General features: G+C 41.9%; 1 protein-coding gene across 1 annotated transcript in view; it reads right to left on the bottom strand.

Annotated features, from left to right (window-relative positions):
- HPX (hemopexin) overlaps nucleotides 1-13,596 on the bottom strand; it is a 106,732-nt gene extending 93,136 nt beyond the window's left edge. Inside the window, exons 1-3 of the mRNA XM_075593496.1 lie at nucleotides 13,373-13,596; nucleotides 7,433-7,503; nucleotides 2,047-2,124 (exon numbers count right to left, since the gene is read on the bottom strand). Coding sequence (XP_075449611.1) covers nucleotides 2,047-2,124; nucleotides 7,433-7,503; nucleotides 13,373-13,437 — 214 coding nt within the window. The 5' untranslated portion in view covers nucleotides 13,438-13,596. The remainder of the gene's footprint in view (nucleotides 1-2,046; nucleotides 2,125-7,432; nucleotides 7,504-13,372) is intronic.
- Nucleotides 13,597-13,985: the final 389 nt, after the last annotated feature.

Below are 13,985 nucleotides of genomic sequence, written 5' to 3'. Positions count from 1 at the left end.
CGCAGGAGTTATGTTATTATTAGAGAGCAGTGTAAGACACGCAGGTGTTGGGTTATTATTAGAGAGTAGTGTAAGACACACAGGTGTTGGGTTACTATTAGAGAGTAGTGTAAGACACGCAGGTGTTGGGTTATTATTAGAGAGTAGTGTGAGACACGCAGGAGTTGGGTTATTATTAGAGAGCAGTGTAAGACACGCAGGAGTTGGGTTATTATTAGAGAGCAGTGTAAGACACCCAGGTGTTGGGTTATTATTAAAGAGCAGTGTAAGACACGCAGGAGTTGGTTATTATTAGAGAGCAGTGTAAGACACGCAGGAGTTGGGTTATTATTAGAGACTAGTGTAAGACACGCAGGAGTTGGGTTATTATTAGAGAGTAGTGTAAGACACACAGGTGTTGGGTTACTATTAGAGAGCAGTGTAAGACTCGCAGGTGTTAGGTTATTTTTAGAGAGCAGTGTAAGACAGGCAGGCGTTGGGTTATTATTAGAGAGCAGTGTAAGACAGGCAGGCGTTGGGTTATTATTAGAGAGTAGTGTAAGACACGCAGGAGTTGGGTTATTATTAGAGAGTAGTGTAAGACACACAGGTGTTGGGTTACTATTAGAGAGCAGTGTAAGACTCGCAGGAGTTGGGTTATTATTAGAGAGCAGTGTAAGACTCGCAGGAGTTGGGTTATTATTAGAGAGTAGTGTAAGACACACAGGTGTTCGGTTACTATTAGAGAGTAGTGTAAGACACGCAGGAGTTGGGTTATTATTAGAGAGCAGTGTAAGACTCGCATGTGTTGGGTTATTATTAGAGAGCAGTGTAAGACAGGCAGGCGTTGGGTTATTATTAGAGAGCAGTGTAAGACACGCAGGAGTTGGGGTTATTATTAGATAGCAGTGTAAGACACGCAGGAGTTGGTTATTATTAGAGAGCAGTGTAAGACACGCAGGAGTTGGGTTATTATTAGAGAGCAGTGTAAAACACGCAGGAGTTGGGTTATTATTAGAGAGCAGTGTAAAACACGCAGGAGTTGGGTTATTATTAGAGAGCAGTGTAAGACACGCAAGTGTTGGGTTATTATTAGAGAGCAGTGTAAGACTCGCAGGAGTTGGGTTATTATTAGAGAGCAGTGTAAGACTCGCAGGAGTTGGGTTATTATTAGAGAGTAGTGTAAGACACACAGGAGTTGGGTTATTATTAGAGAGCAGGGTAAGACAGGAAGGTGTTGGGTTATTATTAGAGAGTAGTGTAAGACACGCAGGAGTTGGGTTATTATTAGAGAGCAGTGTAAAACACGCAGGAGTTGGGTTATTATTAGAGAGCAGTGTAAAACACGCAGGAGTTGGGTTATTATTAGAGAGCATTGTAAGACACACAGGAGTTGGTTATTATTAGAGAGCAGTGTAAGACACGCAGGAGTTGGGTTATTATTAGAGAGTAGTGTAAGACACGCAGGAGTTGGGGTTATTATTAGAGAGCAGTGTAAGACACGCAGGAGTTGGGTTATTATTAGAGAGTAGTGTAAGACACGCAGGAGTTGGGGTTATTATTAGAGAGCAGTGTAAGACACGCAGGAGTTGGGTTATTATTAGAGAGCAGTGTAAAGCACGCAGGAGTTGGGTTATTATTAGAGAGCAGTGTAAGACTCGCAGTAGTTGGATTATTATTAGAGAGCAGTGTAAGACACACAGGAGTTGGTTATTATTAGAGAGCAGTGTATGACACGAAGGAGTTGGGTTATTATTAGAGAGCAGTGTAAGACACGCAGGAGTTGGGGTTATTATTAGAGAGCATTGTAAGACACCCAGGTGTTGGGTTATTATTAGAGAGCAGTGTAAGACACGCAGGAGTTGGGTTATTATTAGAGAGCTGTGTAAGACACACAGGAGTTGGGGTTATTATTAGAGAGCAGTGTAAGACACACAGGAGTTGGGGTTATTATTAGAGAGTAGTGTAAGACACGCAGGTGTTGGATTATTATTAGAGAGCAGTGTAAGACACGCAGGAGTTGGGGTTATTATTAGAGAGCAGTGTAAGACACGCAGGTGTTGTTACCTCTGAAAAGGTGTATTAATCCCTGGTCATCCAATGTCATGGCATCAAATCCTTCATCTGTGCAGCGATCAGCCAGAGCTGGGGAGAAATGGGGTCAAAATGTGTTGAGGAGTCCAACAGTACTATAATGTACTGAACTGCAGCTCACTGCACTATAATGTACTGAACTGCAACTCACTGCAATATAATGTACTGAACTGCAGCTCACTGCAATATAATGTACTGAACTACAGCTCACTGCACTATAATGTACTGAACTGCAGCTCACTGCAATATAATGTACTGAACTGCAGCTCACTGCAATATAATGTACTGAACTGCAGCTCACTGCAATACAATGCACTAAACTGCAACTCACTGCAATATAATGTACTGAACTGCAGCTCACTGCACTATAATGTACTGAACTGCAGTTTACTGCAATACAATGCACTAAACTGCAACTCACTGCAATATAATGTACTGAACTGCAGCTCACTGCAATATAATGTACTGAATTACAGCTCACTGTAATATAATATACTGAACTGCAACTCACTGCAATATAATGTACTGAACTGCAGCTCACTGCACTATAATGTACTGAACTGCAGCTCACTGCAATATAATGTACTGAACTGCAGCTCACTGCAATATAATGTACTGAACTGCAGCTCACTGCAATATAATGTACTGAACTACAGCTCACTGTAATATAATGCACTGAACTACAGCTCACTGTAATATAATGTACTGAACTACAGCTCACTGTAATATAATATACTGAACTGCAACTCACTGCAATATAATGTACTGAACTGCAGCTCACTGCAATATAATGCACCGAACTGCAACTCACTGCAATATAATGTACTGAACTGCAGCTCACTGCAATATAATGCACTGAACTACAGCTCACTGCAATATAATGTACTGAACTACAGCTCGCTGCAATATAATGTACTGAACTACAGCTCACTGCAATATAATGTAATGAACTACAGCTCACTGCAATATAATGTACTGAACTACAGCTCACTGCAATATAATGTACTGAACTATAACTCACTGCAATATAATGTACTGAACTACAGCTGACTGCAATATAATGCACTGAACTGCAATATAATGTACTGAACTATAACTCACTGCAATATAATGTACTGAACTACAGCTCACTGCAATATAATGTACTGAACTGCAACTCACTGTAATATAATGTACTGAACTGCAACTCACTGCAATATAATGTACTGAACTACAGCTCACTGCAATATAATGTACTGAACTACAGCTCACTGCACTATAATGTACTGAACTGCAACTCACTGCACTATAATGTTCTGAACTACAGCTCACGGCAATATAATGTACTGAACTACAGCTCACTGCAATATAATGTACTGAACTACAGCTCACTGCAATATAATGCACTGAACTGCAATATAATGTACTGAACTATAACTCACTGCAATATAATGTACTGAACTACAGCTCACTGCAATATAATGTACTGAACTGCAACTCACTGTAATATAATGTACTGAACTGCAACTCACTGCAATATAATGTACTGAACTGCAACTCACTGCACTATAATGTTCTGAACTACAGCTCACTGCAATATAATGTACTGAACTACAGCTCACTGCAATATAATGTACTGAACTATAACTCACTGCAATATAATGTACTGAATTACAGCTCACTGCAATATAATGCACTGAACTGCAATATAATGTACTGAACTGCAGCTCACTGCAATATAATGTACTGAACTACAGCTCACTGTAATATAATGCACTGAACTGCAACTCACTGCAATATAATGTACTGAACTGCAGCTCACTGTAATATAATGCACTGAACTGCAACTCACTGCACTATAATGTACTGAACTGCAACTCATTGCAATATAATGTACTGAACTGCAGCTCACTGCACATAATGTACTGAACTACAGCTCACTGCAATATAATGTACTGAACTGCAATATAATGTTCTGAACTTAAACACTAATATTAATGTACTGAACTACAGCTCACTGTAATATAATGTTCAGAACTGCAACTCACTGCAATATAATGCACTGAACTGCAAATCACTGCAATATAATTTACTGACCATGAAATCACTGTAATATAATGTATTGAACTGTATTCTGAACTGCAGCTCACAGCAATATAATGTTCTATTCTGCAGCTCACTGCAATATAATGCACTGAACGGCAACTCACTGCAATATAATGTATTATACTGCAGCTCGCTGTAATATAATGTTCTGAACGGCAACTCACTGCAATATAATTTACTGACCATTAAATCACTGTAATATAATGTATTGAAATGTATTCTGAACTGCAGCTCAATGCAATATAATGTTCTATTCTGCAGCTCACTGTAATATAATGTATTATACTGCAGCTCACTGTAATATAATGTTCTGAACTGACACTTACTGCAATATAATGTTCTGTACTGCATCTCACAGCAATATAATGTATTATACTGCAGCTCACTGTAATATAATGTTCTGAACTGACGCTCACTGCAATATAATGTTCTGAACGGCAACTCACTGCAATATAATTTACTGACCATTAAATCACTGTAATATAATGTATTGAAATGTATTCTGAAGTGCAGCTCAATGCAATATAATGTTCTATTCTGCAGCTCACTGTAATATAATGTATTATACTGCAGCTCACTGTAATATAATGTTCTGAACTGACTCTTACTGCAATATAATGTTCTGTACTGCATCTCACAGCAATATAATGTTCTATTCTGCAGCTCACTGTAATATAATGTATTATACTGCAGCTCACTGCAATATAATGTTCTATTCTGCAGCTCACTGTAATATAATGTATTATACTGCAGCTCACTGCAATATAATGTTCTATTCTGCAGCTCACTGTAATATAATGTATTATACTGCAGCTCACTGTAATATAATGTTCTATTCTGCAGCTCACTGTAATATAATGTATTATTCTGCAGCTCACTGCAATATAATGTTCTACTCTGCAGCTCACTGCAATATAATGGTGTATTCTGCAGCTCACTGAAATATAATGTTCTATTCTGAAGCTCACTGAAATATAATGTTCTATTCTGTCCTTTGTGCAGTGCACAGTCTGTGCTGTTACTGTATGCATGCTCCGTCATGTCACTGCATTATCTGTCCTTTGTGCAGTGCACAGTCTGTTCTATTATTGTATGCATGCTCCGTCCTGTCACTGCATTATCTGTCCTTTGTGCAGTGCACAGTCTGTGCTGTTACTGTATGCATGCTCTGTCCTGTCACTGCATTATCTGTCCTTTGTGCAGTGCACAGTCTGTGCTGTTACTGTATGAATGCTCCATTCTGTCACTGCATTATCTGTCCTTTGTGCAGTGCACAGTCTGTGCTGTTATTGTATGCATGCTCCGTCCTGTCACTGCATTATCTGTCCTTTGTGCAGTGCACAGTCTGTGCTGTTACTGTATGCATGCTCCATCCTGTCACTGCATTATCTGTCCTTTGTGCAGTGCACAGTCTGTGCTGTTACTGTATGCATGCTCCGTCCTGTCACTGCATTATCTGTCCTTTGTGCAGTGCACAGTCTGTACTGTTACTGTATGCATGCTCCATCCTGTCACTGCATTATCTGTCCTTTGTGCAGTGCACAGTCTGTGCTGTTATTGTATGCATGCTCCATCCTGTCACTGCATTATCTGTCTTTTGTGCAGTGCACAGTCTGTGCTGTTATTGTATGCATGCTCCATCCTGTCACTGCATTATCTGTCTTTTGTGCAGTGCACAGTCTGTGCTGTTATTGTATGCATGCTCCATCCTGTCACTGCATTATCTGTCCTTTGTGCAGTGCACAGTCTGTGCTGTTATTGTATGCATGCTCCGTCCTGTCACTGCATTATCTGTCCTTTGTGCAGTGCACAGTCTGTGCTGTTACTGTATGCATGCTCCGTCCTGTCACTGCATTATCTGTCCTTTGTGCAGTGCACAGTCTGTGCTGTTACTGTATGCATGCTCCGTCCTCTCACTGCATTATCTGTCCTTTGTGCAGTGCACAGTCTGTTCTGTTATTGTATGCACGCTCCGTCCTGTCACTGCATTATCTGTCCTTTGTGCAGTGCACAGTCTGTGCTGTTACTGTATGCATGCTCCGTCCTGTCACTGCATTATCTGTCCTTTGTGCAGTGCACAGTCTGTTCTGTGCTGTCATTGTATGCATGCTCTGTCCTGTCACTGCATTATCTGTCCTTTGTGCAGTGCACAGTCTGTGCTGTTACTGTATGCATGCTCCGTCCTGTCACTGCATTACCTGTCCTTTGTGAAGTGCACAGTCTGTGCTATTATTGTATGCATGCTCCGTCCTGTCACTGCATTATCTGTCCTTTGTGCAGTGCACAGTCTGTGCTGTTACTGTATGCATGCTCCGTCCTGTCACTGCATTATCTGTCCTTTGTGCAGTGCACAGTCTGTTCTGTGCTGTCATTGTATGCATGCTCTGTCCTGTCACTGCATTCTCTGTCCTTTGTGCAGTGCACAGTCTGTGCTGTTACTGTATGCATGCTCCGTCCTGTCACTGCATTATCTGTCCTTTGTGCAGTGCACAGTCTGTGCTGTTACTGTATGCATGCTCCGTCCTGTCACTGCATTATCTGTCCTTTGTGCAGTGCACAGTCTGTGCTGTTACTGTATGCATGCTCCGTCCTGTCACTGCATTATCTGTCCTTTGTGCAGTGCACAGTCTGTGCTATTACTGTATGTATGCTCCGTCCTGTCACTGCATTATCTGTCCTTTGTGCAGTGCACAGTCTGTGCTGTTACTGTATGCATGCTCCGTCCTGTCACTGCATTATCTGTCCATTGTGCAGTGCCCAGTCTGTGCTGTTACTGTATGCATGCTCCGTTCTGTCACTGCATTATCTGTCCTTTGTGCAGTGCACAGTCTGTGCTGTTACTGTATGCATGCTCTGTCCTGTCACTGCATTATTTGTCCTTTGTGCAGTGCACAGTCTGTGCTATTACTGTATGCATGCTCCGTCCTGTCAGTGCATTATCTGTCCTTTGTGCAGTGCACAGTCTGTGCTGTTACTGTATGCATGCTCTGTCCTGTCACTGCATTATCTGTCCTTTGTGCAGTGCACAGTCTGTGCTGTTACTGTATGCATGCTCCGTCCTGTCACTGCATTATCTGTCCTTTGTGCAGTGCACAGTCTGTGCTGTTATTGTATGCATGCTCCGTCCTCTCACTGCATTATCTGTCCTTTGTGCAGTGCACAGTCTGTGCTGTTACTGTATGCATGCTCCGTCCTGTCACTGCATTATCTGTCCTTTGTGCAGTGCACAGTCTGTGCTGTTACTGTATGCATGCTCCGTCCTGTGCAAACTCACCTGTCAGGTTGTGTGTCGGGTCTTCTAAAGGGAACGGTTTAGAGCTGGTATCATTGGGCTTCCCCTTCATCCTAAAACAGAAAGATCCCAAAATGTTGAACCGCTTACACTATGATGGAGGTGACACTGTGACACGGTGCAGAGAGGTGACACTGTGACACGGTGCAGAGCGGTGACACTGTCACACGGCACAGAGAGGTGACACTGTCACACGGTGCAGAGAGGTGACACTGTCACACGGTGCAGAGGTGATGATGACTGGAGATGGACACATTTTACGTGGATTTGAATCCGTTTTGGATCGACCAGTTCGTTTGGCCCATGGATTTCCGTGGCTCAGTCTCAAAAGCGCAATCGGCATCTTCCGGATTAAATTGTTCGGTCACTGAATAATCAGCATGACGGAATAATAATTTGAACCAAAAACCGGGATCCAGGATCAGCCGATGATGAGGAGGTGCCAAGGAGCAGCATAAATAGTGGTGCCAGGAGACACAGAGAGAGGGACTTGTTTAATACAGATAAATGTAAGGTGTTGCATTTGGGAAGCAAGAATAAACAGGCGACTTACACATTAAATTGGGGGAATCCTTGATTCAGAAGGATTTAGGAGTGCTTGTAGACACCAGGCTTTGCAATAGTGCCCAAGTCATGCAGTAGCTGCAAAGGCAAACAAGATCTTATCTTGCATTAAACGGGCAATGGATGGAAGGGAAGTAAACATAATTATGCCCCTTTACAAAGCATTAGTAAGACCTCACCTTGAATATGGAGTACAATTTTGGGCACCAATCCTAAGAAAAGACATTATGGAACTAGAGAGAGTGCAGAGAAGAGCCACCAAATTAATAAAGGGGATGGACATTCTAACTTATGAGGAGAGGATAGCTAAATTAGATTTATTTACGTTAGAAAAGAGGCGTCTAAGAGGGGATATGATAACTATATACAAATATATTCGGGGACAATACAAGGAGCTTTCAAAAGAACTATTCATCCCACGGGCAGTACAAAGGACTCGGGGCCATCCCTTAGGGTTGGAGGAAAGGAAATTTCACCAGCAACAAAGGAAAGGTTTCTTTACAGTAAGCAGGTGCGTTCATCAAGGTCTGCATCTTTCCTTCCTGCATTAAACTGATGTCCATTCTGCGTTGCCCTGGATCTTTCTGATTTTTTCCCAAGTTTGGTTGCCGGCTGCCTGGGGCATATACTGTATACAGTATATACACAAGGTCCGGTTATTACATAGTAACACCCGGGAAAGAATCCCTGGTAAAGTACTCTTGGGTTGGACAATGTATAATCCAAACAAATATCCTATTCATATGCAAAGAATGAAAAAATAATAATATTTTAATCACATAATAAATTTACCAGTTTGGTGCAAGGCATAAAATAAAGTGTAATTAAAACCCTGGTGGTAGATAAGGCGCATGCACAATTAGTAACTGTCTCCTCCTAAGCCAAACAACTGATTATTATACTCCGAAGAGGTTAATGCTCTTGTTAGATACTTATTCAAGGAAATAGGATAGCCTATTTTTAAATCACATATATTTCCCTTTCAACAAGGGTATAAACATAGATACATGTCATATATTAGTCACATTATTGTATCCACTGTTATAAGACATCCCGTTATGGGTATTTCCACCAATCAGAAAGGTTTACCATAAACTCAGTGAGTTGCAACGGGTGGATAACAGTATACAATAAATCCATACCTGCAACCATACAGGGGGTCCCTAGTATAAAGGGGTGTGCCCAGATACATGCCCAGGTACCCGGAACCTAGTATAGGGGTACAGAAGATGCTCCAGCTATGTGATAAAGCTGAGAGTGATTTATTATGTGTAAAAAGTGTAAAATGTATTTCTAGAGTGTGGCAAGAATGAGGCGAGTGTGTGTAGGCGATATATCCCCTCACTCCATCCCTGCATCCAGAACAGGGACTTACACATTTTTATCACACAACATACAGGACACAGTGTATTTTATTAAAGAGTTATATTTAATAGGTGTATGTACTGATAACCTGTCATTGAACTGTGGGATTTCCAAGTCATGGATTCCGAGGGACCAGGCGGATACCAAGCTTGGTGCCTCTGGGTCTGTGCGGAGTCCGGACTTGAAAGCCTCAGGGATGCCAAGGAGGGAGGGTTACTGCAGTTATACTTGAGTACCCGCATCCTGGACTGACACATGGCTATCTAGCCACCATTTGCCAGAGCCCAGAGTCTGTGGAGCCTGGACAGTGTGGGGGGCTCAGTATGCAAATAGGCAGAGGTGCCAGGTTGGCGCATGCCCCTTTGCAGAATGCAAAAAAAGTACCCACCTGGCTTTACAATACCGGAAAATCGGTGATTGGCTGCAGGAGAATTCCCACGCTCTGATTGGCTGTAGAGGTTTGTGAATGGGACACTGAAACCCATAAGGAGCCTTGCAGCCAATCATGAGCGCAGATTCCAAGCGCCAAACCAACAGCGGCAAATTCAAAGATGCTCTGTACTGAATAGACGCGAGCCGGCTTCAAAGATTTTGAGTGAGAACATTTTCTAAGTCCCACTTTTTGAGAACGTAGCAGTCGCGTCTGGCCTTGCGCCGAAATCAGTTCCAGGATTTTCGTGAGTACCTCCCAGTCATTGGAAAGGGCTCCTACAGAGGTCATTTTTGTGAATTTTGTTTAAAGGTCAAGTTTATTCGTTAGCCCCGTTCCCAGTAAGTGTGTTAACCGTGTAAATTGTGTTACATTGTGTGTATGTCTTTTCCTGAAATAAATTACAATTTATTTTACCTAATTGCTTTGCTCAATCAATGATCCCAGTATAAAATGTGTTAATAAAACTGGTCTCCTGTGACAAGGGGTAACCAGTATCACTTGGGTAAGTAGGCTGGATTATCATGTGTAGAGCTTCTCCTTTCTAGCATTGACAGGGACAGCTCACAGATAGTATACACACATTGTAACCGATATACAACCCGTGCATCCGTATGTGTGAGTACACAGGTGCAGCTGTCCCCACCACCGACGTCACCGAAATGACATCATCTAAAACCGACGACGAGCAAGCGTTTCACGTATATGCTGCGCTTCTTCAGGGTAGGAGGAGTGCTATTCAGGCCTACAATATAAATCCTCAGCTGCAAACAATGTGCAGAGAGGAGTACTTGCGGGTGGAGGAGTTACTAAAGTATGAATTTTACAGAGTAACCAATACCAAAGGTATAGAGAAGATACTAAGTTGCAAGAGGTGCCTTGAGTCTAGTGTGCACAATTATGAGCTCCTGTGATCCTGTCAGATCTATAGGGGATCTCTGGGAGATCGTAGTATGTGTACAGGGACTGCTGTGGTTTGTTAGAGTCAGTTAATTAACCCCTTATACTGGGTTAATTAACCCCTTATACTGAAGCTCCGGACACATTAAATATGGCTCGTTTTATCCATGCATGCTCTCTTTAGACAGAAACAGCCTCACCACGATAATGTCCTGTGCAGTGAGATTATACTGACTGCGACAAAGGTATAGGAGAAGCCATCTGTGGCAAAAGCGAAGTACCCATAGCTATCAGTTTAAGCATGATGCCCTAGTATCAGTATCCCTCTGTAACCGGGACAGTGCAGATCTCGGCTGGCCAAATTTAAGCTGAAGCAGAGTCAGCAGGACCTGCGGAGTAGCAGCCATGGTGAGCGGTCAGAATTAGCTACGATACAATATTTTCATATATACAGTATATATATATCTCTCCTCATTGCCCTGATAAAGCGGTTAAGCGAAACGTACGTCGGCAAGTTGCGATGTCCATAGTTGATGACGTCTTTGGGAAGAGTGAATACTAACATGGCAGGTACTGCCACTATCCTCCTGCCCCCAATAAGATGCGCTTACAAACCTGTGATGATGGGGAGGATTTGGCCCGGGATTAAAGGGGTTACACCCCAATTGGCCACCCTCTACCCTCACCTGGGAAACAAGGGGTTAACTGGACTGAGGTCCAGTAATGTGCTTTTACCTCGCTTCAATATCCAAATGCTTATTCCCCTGTGTAACTGTATTGTGTTATCCTGGTGTTTGCACTCACATATACACTAGGGTTGATGCGGGAGGGAAGGGGTTAATGTTAAAATAGTGATTCTAGCCCTTTGTTTAACTTACCCTCAAAGATGCCTGCCTACTAAATGCAAATGGTCAGGAGAGCTACCAAATGGTTAGGAAGCAGCCCCGTGATCAAAGGCTAACTGCCTAATGGTTTATGTTGGAGGCAGGAACCAAGAAACTGAATGTTTTTTAAGTGTGATACTTCATACTTCAATGGAAGCCAAAATCTGCTTCAAAGAGATTTATTGATGGGGGACAGGGGTGCGGTTACTCATGGAGAGATCAGAATGAGTGACCTTATTAAATATAAGAATATTATGAGATGTCCTCGGCTGAACATGCTAAGAGTTACATATGTGTAACCGAGGGACTGAGATGCAAATAATAAATACAGGCACATGATGTTTAGCCAGTACTAAGAGCCAGATATTAATATCTCTCTTAATTTTAGTATTACACTGTAATATTTAGTCTCATTGAGAGCGTCAAGCGTGCCGGAATGTATTAATATGCCTCACGTGCCAGTAAGTATTACTGAACTGAAGTTCTGAAGTTATTTAGATAGGAAAAGCAGTTTGTAAACGTCCTTGGGTGGGAAGAGTTTTACTCTGAGGAAAACTGTCAACCTCACCGCTGATTTATGAGAGGGGCTGGGTTTAGGTTGTGTTCAATGGGAAATAATGGTATAATAACCAGGCTCAGCCTATGGCTATTGTCTTCATGTATAGTCTTCATGCCAGAGGGCTTCATGTCTTTCGTGTCTTGGGATTATGAAGATTGCTGTATGAACTGCCAGTCCAGAATTATGACTGTTTCATCATTTCCATCTTAAGTGAGTGTCCATATTTTGCCTGTTATTTGTATATCTTGTGTGTTCACCTTTATCAAGGAATAAATGATATTTTATCATATCTAAGTCTCGTACCAGTTCAACCCAGTTATATATATTTTGGTGTAAATTACAGCCTGTCATAAGCTATCGTCACAAAACCCTTCTATTTATAAAGTGTTTGCTTTTAAATATCTGATTCTTCTCTAAGCTGTGAGGTTAGCGGCCGATAGATATCAATATATACACAGGGAGACACACCACTATGTACTGTATGTGCAGTACACAGACACGCCAGTAAATAGACATGTCAGTATGTACAGTATGCAGACACACCAGTATATATGTACAGTATAAAGGCATGCCTGTATACAGTATAGACATATCAGTATGTATGTACAGTATACAGACACGCAGTATGTATGTACAGTATACAAACATGCCAGTATGTATGTACAGTATACAAACATGCCAGTATGTATGTGCAGTATACAGACACGCAAGTATAAAGACAGGTCAGTATGTACATTACAGACACACCAGAATATAGACATGTCAGTATGTACAGTATATAGATGCGCCAGGATGTATGTACAGTATACAGACACACCAATATATAAACGTCAATATGTATGTACTGTACAGTTTACAGAAGATATGTGAGTATGTGCAGTATACAAACACACCAGTATATAAACATGTCAGTATGTATGTACACTATACAGACACACCGTATACATGTACACAATCATAGCAGGTACACACAAATGTACACATATATATATATATATATATATATATATATATATATATATATATATATATACACATACACCTTACACTCACAGAATCGCATGTACACATAGCAGACACACACACACAAAGACACACAAACACACAGAGTACCCTCACAGAATAGCAAACACACAAATAGATGGTACACACAAACACACACAAAACTGTATAGCCTCTCACTATGTTCCAGCAATGTGACACACACAGAAAGTACTCACATTGGGTACGAGAGTCCGAGAGACAGGAGACAAAAGAGAACGCAGGTTGTGAGAGAGCCCCTCATACTGACAGAGCAGGGACAGCTACCGCAGAGCGTCTGAGAGTGCAGGTGTGTGGGGGTGTGAGAGGGTCACACTACTCCTTCGCAGAGTGTCTGAGAGTGCAGGTGTGTGGGGGTCTGAGAGGGTCACAATACTCCTCCTTCAGCTCTGAGATAGAATTTATACTCAGGCCATGAAAATAAACAAACACATCCCAGAAATCCATTGCACAATGCTATCCAGAGTTACACAACTCACTTCCCATCACTGCCTTGTGATAACACAGATACACACACACGCACTAATCCAGGGTTACAGAACTCAATTCCCATCACTGCCCTGTGATAACACAGATACACACGCACACACACACAATGCTATCCAGAGTTACACAACTCACTTCCCATCACTGCCCTGTGATAACACAGATACACACGCACACACACACAATGCTATCCAGAGTTACACAACTCACTTCCCATCACTGCCCTGTGATAACACAGATACACACTCACACACACACAATGCTATCCAGAGTTACACAACTCACTTCCCATCACTGCCCTGTGAT

The sequence above is a fragment of the Ascaphus truei genome, chromosome 3, assembly GCF_040206685.1.
Source record: "Ascaphus truei isolate aAscTru1 chromosome 3, aAscTru1.hap1, whole genome shotgun sequence".
NCBI lineage: Eukaryota > Metazoa > Chordata > Amphibia > Anura > Ascaphidae > Ascaphus > Ascaphus truei.
Note: the sequence above shows the minus strand (reverse complement) of the source record. Positions and strands in the feature narration are given on the sequence as shown.